The sequence below is a fragment of the Salmo salar genome, chromosome ssa25, assembly GCF_905237065.1.
Source record: "Salmo salar chromosome ssa25, Ssal_v3.1, whole genome shotgun sequence".
Lineage (NCBI taxonomy): Eukaryota > Metazoa > Chordata > Actinopteri > Salmoniformes > Salmonidae > Salmo > Salmo salar.
In genome coordinates, this window is record NC_059466.1 from 15,025,401 (window position 1) to 15,039,266 (window position 13,866).

General features: G+C 41.8%; 1 protein-coding gene across 2 annotated transcripts in view; it reads right to left on the reverse strand.

Annotated features, from left to right (window-relative positions):
• Nucleotides 1–8,917: 8,917 nt before the first annotated feature.
• The window catches only part of LOC106586238 (obg-like ATPase 1), a 42,042-nt gene continuing 37,093 nt past the window's right edge, over nucleotides 8,918–13,866 (reverse strand). For both annotated transcript variants that reach the window (XM_014173298.2, XM_014173299.2), the window contains exons 10-11: nucleotides 12,231–12,353; nucleotides 8,918–9,429 (exon numbers count right to left, since the gene is read on the reverse strand). In XM_014173298.2, coding sequence (XP_014028773.1) covers nucleotides 9,325–9,429; nucleotides 12,231–12,353 — 228 coding nt within the window. In that variant the 3' untranslated portion in view covers nucleotides 8,918–9,324. The remainder of the gene's footprint in view (nucleotides 9,430–12,230; nucleotides 12,354–13,866) is intronic.

A 13,866-nucleotide genomic window follows, 5' to 3' on the forward strand; every position in this document is an offset into this window, starting at 1 on the left:
TTCTTCCTCTTTGTGACTGAGATGAGCAAAACAGCCTTGTGTCCAATTGGCTGCATGAGCCAGGGAGCAAATAAAAATAAGGTGTGGTTTTTGCACCTCCTGTTTTTAACCAGAAAATTACAATAAATAATTGGATAATTTGTCCATTTTCACTTATTTTTGAGGTAGTCTGTAAAAAAGAATAATAATAATATATATATATATACACAGTATCAGTCAAAAGTTTGGACACACCTACTCATTAAAGTAATTTTTTAATGTTTCAAATGACCTTTATTTAACTAGGCAAGTCAGTTAAGAACAAATTCTTATTTACAATGAGGGCCAACCCCGGACAAACCCGGACAATGCTAGGCCAATTGTGCACCGCCCTATGGGACTCCCAATCACGGCCGGATGTGATTCAGCCTGGATTCAAACCAGGGACTGTAGTGACTCCTCTTGCACTGAGATGCAGTGCCTTAGACCGCTGCGCCACTCGGGAGCCAGCTAGACTGACATGCATTGTAGAATAATAGTGAATCTAGAGGCGAAAGAAACACACACCTATTTAGGTGAGGTGCTGGCTAGCGGAGTAGAACACTTAAAAAAATATTATAATAGTGAAGACATCAAAACTATGAAATAACACATATGGAATCATGTAGTAACCAAAAAAGTGTTAAACAAATCCAAATATATTTTATATTTGAGATTCTTCAAAGTAGCCACCCTTTGCCTTGATGACAGCTTTGCTCACTCATAGTTTTCTCTCAACCAGCTACACCTGGAATGCTTTTCCAACAGTCTTGAAGGAGTTCCCACATATGCTGAGCACTTGTTGGCTGCTTTTCCTTCACTCTGCGGGCCAACTCATCCCAAACCATCTCAATTGGGTTGAGGTTGGGTGATTCTGGAGGCCAGGTCATCTGATGCAGCACTCCATCACTCTCCTCCTTGGTCAAATAGCCCTTACACAGACTGGAGGTGTGTTGGGTCATTGTCCTGTTGAAAAACAAATGATAGTCCCACTAAGCACAAACCAGATGGGATCGTGTATCGCTGCAGAATGCTCAAGTATGCCTTGAATTCGAAATAAATCACACAGTGTCACCAGCAAAGCACCCCACACCATCACACCTCCTGCTTCACGGTGGGAACCACACATGAGGAGATCATCCGTTCACCTACTCTGCGTCTCACAAAGACACGGCGGTTGTAACCAAAAAACTCAAATTTGGACTCATCAGACCAAAGGACAGACTTCCCACCAGTCTAATGTCCATTGCTCATGTTTCTTGGCCCAAGCAAGTCTCTTCTTATTATTGGTGTCATTTCGTAGTGGTTTCTTTGTAGCAATTTGACCATGAAGGCCTGATTTACGCGGTCTCCTCTGAATAGTTGATGTTGAGATGTGTCTTTAACTTGAACTCTGTTAAGCATTTATTTAGGCTGCAATTTCTGAGGCTGGTAACTCTACTGAACGTATGCTCTGTAGCAAAGGTAACTCTGGGTCTTCCTTTCCTGTGGCATTCCAAATGAGAGCCAGTTTCATCATAGCGCTTGGTGATTTTTGCAACTGCACTTGATTCTTGAACATTTTCCAGATTGATTGACCTTCATGTCTTAAAGTAATGATGGACTGTCATTTATCTTTGCTTATTTGAGCTATTCTTGCCATAATATAGACTTGGTCTTTTACCAAATAGGGCTATCTTCTCTATACCAACCCTACCTTGTCACAAATGCATTAAGAAGGAAAGAAATTCCACAAATGTACTTTTAACAATGCACACCTGTTAATTGAAATGCATTCCACGTGACTACCTCATGAAGCTGGTTGAGAGAAGGCCAAGAGTGTGCAAAACTGTCATCAAAGCAAAGGGTGGCTACTTTGAAGAATATAAAATATATTTTGATTTGTTTCACTTTCTTGGTTACTACATGATTCCATATGTGTTATTTCATAGTTTTGATGTCTTCACTATTGTTCTACAATGTAGAAAATAGCAAAGATAAAGAAAAACCCTTGAATGAGTAGGTGTGTCCACACTTTTGACTGGTACTGTGTGTGTGTATGTATGTATGTATGTATGTATGTATGTATGTATGTATGTATGTATGTATGTATATATATATACTGCTCAAAAAAATAAAGGGAACACTTAAACAACACATCCTAGATCTGAATGAAAGAAACAATCTTATTAAATACTTTTTTCTTTACATAGTTGAATGTGCTGACAACAAAATCACACAAAAATAATCAATGGAAATCCAATTTATCAACCCATGGAGGTCTGGATTTGGAGTCACACTCAAAATTAAAGTGGAAAACCACACTACAGGCTGATCCAACTTTGATGTAATGTCCTTAAAACAAGTCCAAATGAGGCTTAGTGGTGTGTGTGGCCTCCACATGCCTGTATGACCTCCTTACAACGCCTGGGCATGCTCCTGATGAGGTGGCGGATGGTCTCCTGAGGGATCTCCTCCCAGACCTGGACTAAAGCATCCGCCAACTCCTGGACAGTCTGTGGTGCAATGTGGCGTTGGTGGACGGAGCGAGACATGATGTCCCAGATGTGCTCAATTGGATTCAGGTCTGGGGAACGGGCGGGCCAGTCCATAGCATCAATGCCTTCCTCTTGCAGGAACTGCTGACACACTCCAGCCACATGAGGTCTAGCATTGTCTTGCATTAAGAGGAACCCAGGGCCAACCGCACCAGCATATGGTCTCACAAGGGGTCTGAGGATCTCATCTCGGTACCTAATGGCAGTCAGGCTACCTCTGGTGAGCACATGGAGGGCTGTGCGGCCTCCCAAAGAAATGCCACCCCACACCATGACTGACCCACCGCCAAACCGGTCATGCTGGAGGATGTTGCAGGCAGCAGAACGTTCTCCACGGCATCTCCAGACTCTGTCACGTCTGTCACATGCTCAGTGTGAACCTGCTTTCATCTGTGAAGAGCACAGGGCGCCAGTGGCGAATTTGCCAATCTTGGTGTTCTCTGGCAAATGCCAAACGTCCTGCACGGTGTTGGGCTGTAAGCGCAAGCCCCACCTGTGGACGTCGGGCCCTCATACCACCCTCATGGAGTCTGTTTCTGACCGTTTGAGCAGACACATCCACATTTGTGGCCTGCTGGAGGTCATTTTGCAGGGCTCTGGCAGTGCTCCTCCTGCTCCTCCTTGCACAAAGGCGGAGGTAGCGGTCCTGCTGCTGGGTTGTTGCCCTCCTACGGCCTCCTCCACATCTCCTGATGTACTGGCCTGTCTCCTGGTAGCGCCTCCATGCTCTGGACACTACACTGACAGACACAGCAAACCTTCTTGCCACAGCTCGCATTGATGTGCCATCCTGGATGAGCTGCACTACCTGAGCCACTTGTGTGGGTTGTAGACTCCGTCTCATGCTACCACTAGAGTGAAAGCACCGCCAGCATTCAAAAGTGACCAAAACATCAGCCAGGAAGCATAGGAACTGAGAAGTGGTCTATGATCTCCACCTGCAGAACCACTCCTTTATTGGGGGTGTCTTGCTTATTGCCTATAATTTCCACCTGTTGTCTATTCCATTTGCACAACAGCATGTGAAATTTATTGTCAATCAGTGTTTCTTCCTAAGTGGACAGTTTGATTTCACAGAAGTGTGATTGACTGGGAGTAACATTGTGTTGTTTAAGTGTTCCCTTTATTTTTTTGAGCAGTATATATATATGTATACACACACTACCGTTCAAAAGTTTGAGGTCACTTAGAAATGTCCTTGTTTTTGAAAGAAAAGCACATTTTTTGTCCATTAAAATAACATCAAATTGATCAGAAATACAGTGTAGACGTTGTTAATGTTGTAAATGACTATTGTAGCTGGAAACGGCAGATTTTTTATGGAATATCTACATAGGAGTTCAGAGGCTCATTATCAGCAACCATCACTCCTGTGTTCCAATGGCATATTGTGTTAGCTAATCCAAGTTTATCATTTTAAAAGGATAATTGATCATTAGAAAACCCTTTTGCAATTATGTTAGCACAGCTGAAAACTGTTGTTTTGATTAAAGAAGCAATAAAACTTCTTTAGACTAGTTGAGTATCTGGAGCATCAGCGTTTGTGGGTTCGATTACAGGCTCAAAATGGCTAGAAACAAAGAACTTTCTTCTGAAACTCGTCAGTCTATTCTTGTTCTGAGAAATGAAGGCTATTCCATGCGAGAAATTGCCAAGAAACTGAAGATCTCGTACAACGCTGTGTACTACTCCCTTCACAGAACAGTGCAAACTGGCTCTAACCAGAATAGAAAGAGGAGTGGAAGGTCCCGGTGCACAAATGAGCAAGAGGACAAGTACATTAGAGTGTCTAGTTTGAAAAACAGATGCCTCACAAGTCCTCAAATGGTAGCTTCATTAAATAGTACCCACAAAACACCAGTCTTAATGTCAACAGTGAAGAAGCGACTCCAGGATGCTGGCCTTCTAGGCAGAGTTGCAAAGGAAAAGCCATATCTCAGACTGGCCAATAAAAACAAAAGATTAAGATGGGCAAAAGAACACAGACACTGGACAGAGGAACTCTGCCTAGAGGGCCAGCATCCCGGAGTCGCCTCTCCACTGTTGACGTTGAGACTGGTGTTTTGCGGGTAAAATTGTATAATTGCATGATATGATAGCATTTCAAACCCACTCCCCCCGTCACCCCAAGATGAATGGTTTTGGCCACTAAAGTATTTCTTCGTTACGCGCTTCACCGCTTTGTTTGGTGTAACGTTAGCTAGAAACCACAAGTGTCTATCCAGATAATGAAAAGGCACCCACAAAAGAAAATTCAAGGAACTTATAGTTGCAAGTCATTTGCTGCATGCATGATCATGAGCAAAGTCATTGTAGGCTATCATTTCACTTCCCATGTGAGAACCATGAGCACAGGCTGGCTTGGCTTTGATGTACCGAAGCCTGCCAGCAGCCTAGCTACCAAAGGTTACACTGTGTCCATTACAATGTAGAAAAACACATATCAGCTATCTTTCAACAGTTATCCATATTACCGTAGCATCATCTCATCTCATAGAAATAGATCATCATCATCTATTTCTATGGCAGATTCGTGGCCGCAATTAATGGAAGATACCAAAACTTTGGATATAACAATAGATGGTGACGTCTAAAATAGGCCAGTGGTTCCCATCTGTTTAAATCCAGCTCCAGAACCAGCCATAGAGCCAGCTGTCTAATCTTTTGAATACGGTGTAGTAAAAAAGATAGGTTAGCAAGATAGCTAGCTAGATGAGGTTAGCATGCTAGCTATCTACACTGACAGCTGTCAGTGGCCTATTTGTTGATGTTAATCAATTCCACGTGGAAATTCTCCCGATTTGTGAATATGTATAAGTAGCCTTCGTCATTCTTCGGAGGGGGAACCTAAACGTGCGTTTCCTCACTATGATAGGAAATTACATCAAAATAGAGGTGGCAACTTCCTCTGTGGGGAGTCCTTTAAGGTTAGGGTTAGGAGTTAGGTTAAATGGTTAGGGCTAGGGGAAGGGTTAGCTAACATGCTAATTAGTTGCAAAGTAGCTAAAAAGTAGTTTCAAAGTTGCTAATTAGCTCAAATGCTAAAGTTGTCCTTGATGAGATTCAAACACGCAACCTTTGGTTTGCTAGTCATTCACGTTATTTGTCATAAGTAACCTTCTGTCTTATGTAACCGTACCAAACGTAACATATCATACTAATTTCAGTGTCCCAGATTTTCATTTACTTTGTTATGTCTAGTCTATGAGACCAGGCTGGTGATTTACAATAGCAGGCTTTGGTCTTTCATGAGTGCACTTTTTAGAACTGTCTTTTTACTCTCTGCCATTCTTGATTTGGTGCCATTGTGGTTAGCCTCTGGGCGGAGTGGCACCACTTGATTGATGATGCTGACAGAACGTTTGTACCAATAGACAGAGAGTGCCCAAACAGCTACTAATCGTTGTTGATGTCCCTACATCCAACTACTGTCCTTCATTCTGTAAATTCATTGGAATTGATCTAGACTTAAAAATATAACTACTTTCAACACATTAAATAATTTCAATGTCAGCTATGATACCACAAATTGTTAAACCAAGTGTGAAATATGGGAATCATTTTACAGTAAAGCAAGCAGAGAGATCACTGTAATGTCAAAGCTGTTCTCCAATAAAGTCTAAAAACATTCACTTTTTTAATTAAAAAAATATATTATTTAACCTTTATTTTATTTAACTAGGCAAGTCAGTTAAGAATAAATTATTATTTACAATGACGGCCTACACTGGCCAAACCCGGACGACGCTGGGCCAATTGTGCGCCACCCTATGGGACTCCCAATCATGGCCGGTTGTGATTCAGCCTGGATTAGACAGCTAAATTAGACAGCTTGAATTATTTGCCTTCTGCTAATGGAAACTATTTAACAAGACATGATACACAGGCAGATGTGGAGTTCCCTTACAGAAAGGAGAAATTAGCCCTGTTCTGGCCCTTTGATAGCAAGCTTGTTGGTATTAAACACTAAAATAGCCTACTTATGACATGATTAAAGACCATAATATTTTTATTGTGTTTTATCTTAAGGGGTACATCTGTATGATTCTAAATAACTTTATTACCTTTCCTAAGAAATGTACTGTCACTGCATTACATGAAAAACAAAACACTGAAGGCAGACCACAGAGAGCAATTTGTCAATCCAAGGACCTTAAAACTACACTAGATGAACGGGCCTCAAAGTAGGGTTTGGGGGTTGGCTAACAACAACAACACCACTCTTGCCTGAAAAGAATGTGAAGGAATGCCTTTAGCCCCCGCTGTAGTCCCTGGAGAAACGTCATGGTTTCACTCACACAATGATTAACCTAAAATACCCCCAGTAGCTTAACTTACACAAGCATATAGAACATACATGGCAACTATGATGGCTAGTGAAAGTTGTTGAGTGTTCTTAATGGGGCTACTGTAGGAGGAACATTTGTAATGCTGCAAGACCTACAATGCCGTGAAAAAGTATTTGCCCCCTTCCTGATTTTGTCTATTGTTGATACTGAATGTTATCAGATCTTCAACCAAAACCTAATATTAGATAAAGGGAACCCGAGTGAACAAATAACAAAAACAAAGTGTACTTATTTTATTTATTTAATGAACAAAGTTATGCAACACCCAATTCCCCTGTGTGAAAAAGTAATTGCCCCCTTACACTCAATAGCTGGTTGTTATTCCTGTAGTTGTTGATCAGTCTCTCACATCCTGGGGGGGGGGGTTCAGCCCACTCTTGCATGCAGAACTGCTTTAACTCAGTGACATTTGTGGGTTTTCAAGCATGAACTTCTCGTTTCATGTCCTGCCAAAACATCTTGGGATTAGGTCTGGACTTTGACTAGGACATTCCAAAAATTCTAAATTGTTGCTTTTTAGCCATTTTCATGTAAACTTGATTGTGTATTTTGGATCATTGTCTTGCTGTATGACCCAGCTGCCCTTCAGCTTCAGCTCACAGATGAATAGCCTGATATTCTCCTGTAGAATTCTCTGATACAGAACAGAATTCACCGTTCCTTCTATTAAGGGAAGTCGTCCAGGTCCTGAGGCAGCGAGCATCCCCAAACCATCACACTACCACCACCATGCTTGACCGTTGCTATGAGGTTCTTACTGTGGAATGCAGTGTTTGGTTTTCCACAGGAAAAATGGGACCCATGTCATCCAAAAAGTTATACTTTTGACTCATCTGTCTACAGAACATTCTTCCAAGAGTATTGGTGATCTTCCAGGTGCTTTTTTAGCAAAATTTAGTCAACTTTTTGGACGAGATGGGTCCCATTATGCCTGGCGAAAACCAAACACTTGCCTTAATAGAAGGAACCATGAATTCTGCACTATATGAGAGAATTCTACAGGAGAATGTCAGGCCATCCATTTTCCCCCGCCCTCAACATCCCCCATCAAACATGATCCTAGTTTTTGCTCATGATTCTATTTTTGATTATATCTTGAAGACAGTAATACAACTTTATTTCAATGCCAAACACTATGCTTTGTAGGGTTTGTGCAGTCTTTGTTTGGTCAACACACAATTTCTTTAAGCTAGTGCATGCAATGCACTTCCAAAGAAATGACAATTTTTATTCAATCTTTGTGCCTCCGTGAGAAGGCCATTTTGTTCTCTGCCGAGAGGGGTATTTATAGAGGCAAGATATTCAGCGAAGGAGCTTGATCCGCTCTGTGCTCTCACTCCTGTGGAGCAGGCAATTTCACTTTGCAGCACCGTCCGCAGCTCCAGCCATACCATTCCATCAGCATAAATGCCTCAAAAACACTTACACACAAAGTATACAGGTGAGAAAAACACTACTTCAGTGGGACTAGGAATGGGTTTATTTGTTTTTTTTTTTTGTGCTCCTGAATTGTGACTTCTATTTTCTTTTCAGAAGTCTTTATATCAAATTCTGTGAAGACTATTCGAATGGAAAACAATTGGTTGAGTTGTTGCGTTTTCCCGGTCATTCAGTAGCATGGCGACACAGAGGAATTATTACAAAAACAGCCTTCCGGCATACCTAAGTCTAATGATAATGGCTAATGGCACTCTCATTAATAATGGGGTGCACATTTATAAACAGTCTCTTTAAATAAAGAACATCTCAGAATATCAGGACTAACCATGGAGAGGAAAGGTTCATTCAAACATAATTTCACCTCACCAATTCTCTTGTATGAATAATCAATATCCCACACATAGCCCTCTACAATAAGAATCACTTCACAGATACAATTATGGTTGTCCTCTCTCTGCCAGAGCCACCGTCAACTGTGTCTTTTAATTCTGTAATCAGTTGCCAGCAGGACCCACTATCGCCGTCTGCAACCCGCGTGCCAGTCAATACAGACATCCCCAAACACACACAGGCTGGTTTTGTCAAATGTTTTATTGAGTATAGACATCTGGGCTACTGTAAAACATGCATTATCTCTGGAAGGAGGAGAGGAGCAGGTCGCATTGTCCCTGCTGTCAGCTGTGTCAGGCCTGGCACCAGTGATGGAGATTAATGAAGTATCAAGAGAGTAATACGCTTCTTCAAATGCTCCTACCAAAAGCTGTCAACGTTTAGTGGACCTGTTCTTTGGCAAGGGGGACTGTATGGAATTCTCCTGAACCAAAAACAAACAGGGATAATGTGGCAGAGTGGGCAGTAGGTAGGACTGAGCCGACCTGGCAGGTATCAATCACAATCTCCAGCTTCATTCTGTCTAAAACAAAGAAGAGGAATTATCTAACGGCACAGTCCATTCTGGTAGCCAACAGACTGCGACTGAGTCACTTCTTAGTCTTGGGCTGGTTTGGCGTGTTGAATTTGAAAAAGATGACGTCTCCGTCCTCCACGACGTAGGTTTTTCCCTGTTGTCTGTATTTCCCCGCTGCCTGTAAAACAGAGAAACACAACACCTAATTAATGACAGTAATGAAAAACAAGAAATAGCTATAAATCGCAAATAAACAATGAACACACGTGATCATCTCACTCTTTCCTGAAAACAGCATATATATACACACACACACACACACAGTCATGTTTTATTCATGGGGTGACTAGATTCCCACTGAGTGAATAACCCTCTTCTCTGTCAATTTCCATTCATATGTACAAGTAAAATGTTAATAACGCTCTTCATTATAGCAGCCTCACACTTCTCAAGGAAACAAAATTAGTTCCAACATTTCTTTTGTATACATTAGATCTGTTTGTTCCCCTTCCCGGCAAACTCAAAATAATTGACTTGAAGTGCTAATACGGACGGGTTTATGCATTCTGGTTCTGCACAGAGCACAATTAATTAGAAGAATCAATGTCCCTTTAAAGGCTCAGGAGACCATTTAATCCAGACTCTATAGCACCAGAAACACTGCTTGGAGAGGGGGGGGGGGGGGAAATCAATGGCTATTTGTGATTCCAGAGTATGTATTAAACCAGACACGTCTAACTGGTTCATTTGCACTTGAAAGCAGCCATCTGGAGGAGCAAGCTTGGCTTAAGCAGATATGATTACTAATAATGTGATATCCCTGTACACTGGCCTATTCAAACAGCCCATTCCCACGACTGACATTAACTAGCATTGGCCTTAATGCTGCAGTCAAAAATGCTCAGTGTCCATATATACACGAGGGAACGGGGATTAGAAAGAGAGCATGCAACAGGACCTGAGGCTCTGATGTCAGGCTTCTATAACAATAATGTTCAAACCCCTAGAGCCCTGCACATTTCACCCTCCACTGACACATTAGGAACTAGTCACCAGCAATACATGACAGAGGATTTATACACATTTTACAAAGAATTGAGGTGAAATATTATTGAATTATTCAAATGTTTTGGTACTTTCCAGATCCCTATAGGTCTAGTAATGTAGTGTGTGAATATCTGCCAGACAGAGGATTTGGAGATCTACTGGGTGATATTAGGAGTCAGTATGCCAAGCTCTCACTACTTGCCAGTGCTAGTCACACATCTCCTGCACGGGATTTAGGAGGGATTACTGTCTGATACTCATCTAGAAACTCTGTGATCTCCACTTTGTCCACATCCCTAATTGTTTAATCCTTATACTCCATTGGTGAAACAAATTCTTACTGTTACTTTTAGACCTGCTGCATTTTAAAACAGAACCCAGGCCAATTTCAGGTTAAAAAGTATCCAATTACCACATGGTTTGATGTCATCAACAGCTATTGGCTGGTGGTCAAGTTTAATCGTGTTTGAAGCTTAAGTACCACGACTATCTACATAATAGGACTGTGAAGGGCTTTGTACCCACTAATAACAGACGCCAGTCAAGGTTCTGGAGGTAAACCAATAGAGGCACTTCCTCCAGACACGTGCTAACCACTGACACGGACAGATTCATGTCCTGCTGTGTCAAGGGCAGGACCATACAAGACAAACCTACAGCTTCAGACACACTAGTCACAGTGGGTGTCGGGAAATTGCTACAATCCATTGTGTGACATGGAACACTTTGGAATGTTGTTCCTTGCCCCCGAGCTTTCTTCTGAAAAAAGGAAACGCAAGACCCAATAGCATTAACTCAACCAGGCGGATGAGAGGTGTTGTAGATGAGGCCAATGTCTTACAGTTACCCTGAGCATTTCCACACACTCAGACTGAGAATAAAAACGTTTAAAAGATCCAATGCAGCCGTTTTTATCTCAATATCAAATCCTTTCTGGGTAACAATTAAGTACCTTACTGTGATTGTTTTCAATTAAAATGGAGAAAAAGAAACAAAAATAGCTAGGACTGTTGGGGAGTGGTCTGAGTGGGGAGGGGCAAACTCAAAACTAGCTGTTATTGGCAGAGAGATTTGGATCTCTCTTTCTTATTGGTCTATTAACCAATTTACCGCCTGGTGATGTTACCAGGCAGACCAAAACTCCATCCTAATAAAACAGGCTGAGATTTCAGGCAGTCTTTTCAAACTGCTCTTACACTAAAAGGGCATTATAATCATTTTCACAATTTCACAGTATTATTCCAACCTCATAGTGTGGAAGTATATACAACCACAGCCAAATCATGTTTTTGACTGCACTGGGCCTTTAAGCACTCAGCGACGTAACCTGCTGTATTTATCGCAGAGCTATTGTCTTCACAAATTCACCATGAAGTACAGTGATTACATTTGACAGAGCAGAGCCCATTTAAAAGCCACATCCCAGTAAAAAGGTCAAAACAAACATTGGCAGTTATAAAAGAAGATATGCAGGCCACACTTATGCGCTGTTCATCTGTGAAACAGTCCTTATGTAAAAAATGTCACACTTTATTTAACTTGGCTCTTTATATCACTGTAACAGTGCTGCTACAGTGGCTTGGGGATTTGGCGGCAAAGAGTGTAAAGCTAACGGTCCGCTCTATAGATGTGGCTGGTTAACGCCTGGTGGGGTACAGAGAGCTTCCTCTGAGCGGCTGGTCTGAGGTATAAGAAAGGCCTACCATGAGCCTGTTAGAGCAGATTGGGATAAAGATATGCGCAGCAGGAGTAGAATTGCAGTGTTTAGAGACGGAATCAGTTGGCTTGTCAGGTGTGCTGGCGGAGTGTGTGCAGTAATTTCTTCCCCTGAGTAAAGGTGAAGAGCATTTGCAGTGCGAACAGTGTGGTGACTGTCAGCTCCACTGATCACAGGAGACTTCCCTCATCTCCTGGCGCACCCCGACGGCTCACCTTGACAGCGTTCTCACTGCCTCCCTCTTTAAAATCCTCAAATTTCATTACTTCAGCCATAATGAAGCCCTTCTCAAAGTCCGTGTGGATCTTGCCGGCTGCCTGTGGAGCCTTGGTTCCTTTCTGTCAGGAGGAAGAAAGAGAAAGGACACACAAGGTAAATTAATTGTTTTGGAGAAGATGGATTACAGCACAGGACTGACATGCTGTTTGATAGGGGGGATGGTGAAGTGAGCATGGCTAGGGGGTGTGTTGGGGGTTATTCTTACCTCGCTCCTGATTTTTGGATAGCACTACACACAGTTGTGCATTGGTAGAGCAGCCTTGAGGCCGATAAGGAGTCAGAGCTGCTATCAATGCCCACCAGCAGTTTCTGATTCCCATTCCAGGGTGCTATTGATTTCTGTCCAAGCAATCTTGCCTCATTGTGGGTTGCTGCTCTGGCCTCAGGTCATCAGAGAGAGAGAGAGGCAGTGTTGCAGCGGGAGAGACACTATATTGACCTGGCTGTATCATACCTGACCATTTTGAAATAGAAACGTTCACTATATTTGATATACAGTGTATACTGTCTGCCTATGTATTTGTAGAATATTATACCGTCCTCCCCTTTGTCGTGTTTGAACTTCCTCAAAATGTTTTCATAGCACAGCAGATGATTGAAATGAAAGGTAAAAGGTCCCTTTATGGAATATACATTTGAATTTAAATGGAACTTACATTATAATGGAATAACTATGGAAAATATCAAATTGGATGTTTTAGATGTCTATTCCGAGAACCAAAAACAACTGTTTTCCCTTACTGTTTCATAAATTCTTTCTACATTAAATCCCATTTAGCACTAGAAGTCACAACTGTCTCTGATAAAATACGCAATTTATATGCATTGAAATAATGCTGGGGGAAATTGACAAATGACCCAAATAAGTGACATCCCTGCTCTGCATCATTATGACTTGTGCCTGTCGACCTGCTCTCCCTCTCTCTCTCTGCTCTGTAGCACTGTGCCTCGAAACTGTTGAGCACCTTTAATTATGTATATAATCAGGTTGGGGTCAACATATTTCATGCCAAAAGAATGATGTGTATTTAATGACTCCAATACATTACCATCCCTATGCAATCTCATTGACGGAGTGCTTGTAAGTTTAACTACCATTAATCAGCATCAAGGTTTGTCTAGGTGGAGAAAAATAGATTAGGGGATGATTTTGTCCTATGCCACACTACAAGAGGCACACATCATAGTAGTTAACAGCTATGCAGATCAGCCTGATAGATAATGGTCACCTCGAGGCTGCCTAATAAAGCATGCTAAAGGGCTTAGCAGCACCACCTTACAGAGTGTAGTTTTTACAATGTAAGATGTATTGGGTTAATATAGTTACTCACTGATGCTTACCAGACTAAATGCCTCTCACACACAATCAAGGCTAGCTGTAGTCAGTTATGTCAAAGGAGACAAGCCCATAGGAGAGAAAGGCTTGGAGGACTTCTGTTACTTTCCTAAACACACTGAGGACATCCCTCATGTCTGGGAGGAGGTGGCTCATATATTTAACCACTTTGTCTCCCAAATAAAATGTTGCTGTTTATTGTCAATCTAAAACTTTAAGCTCAAAGTCGTCTTTTT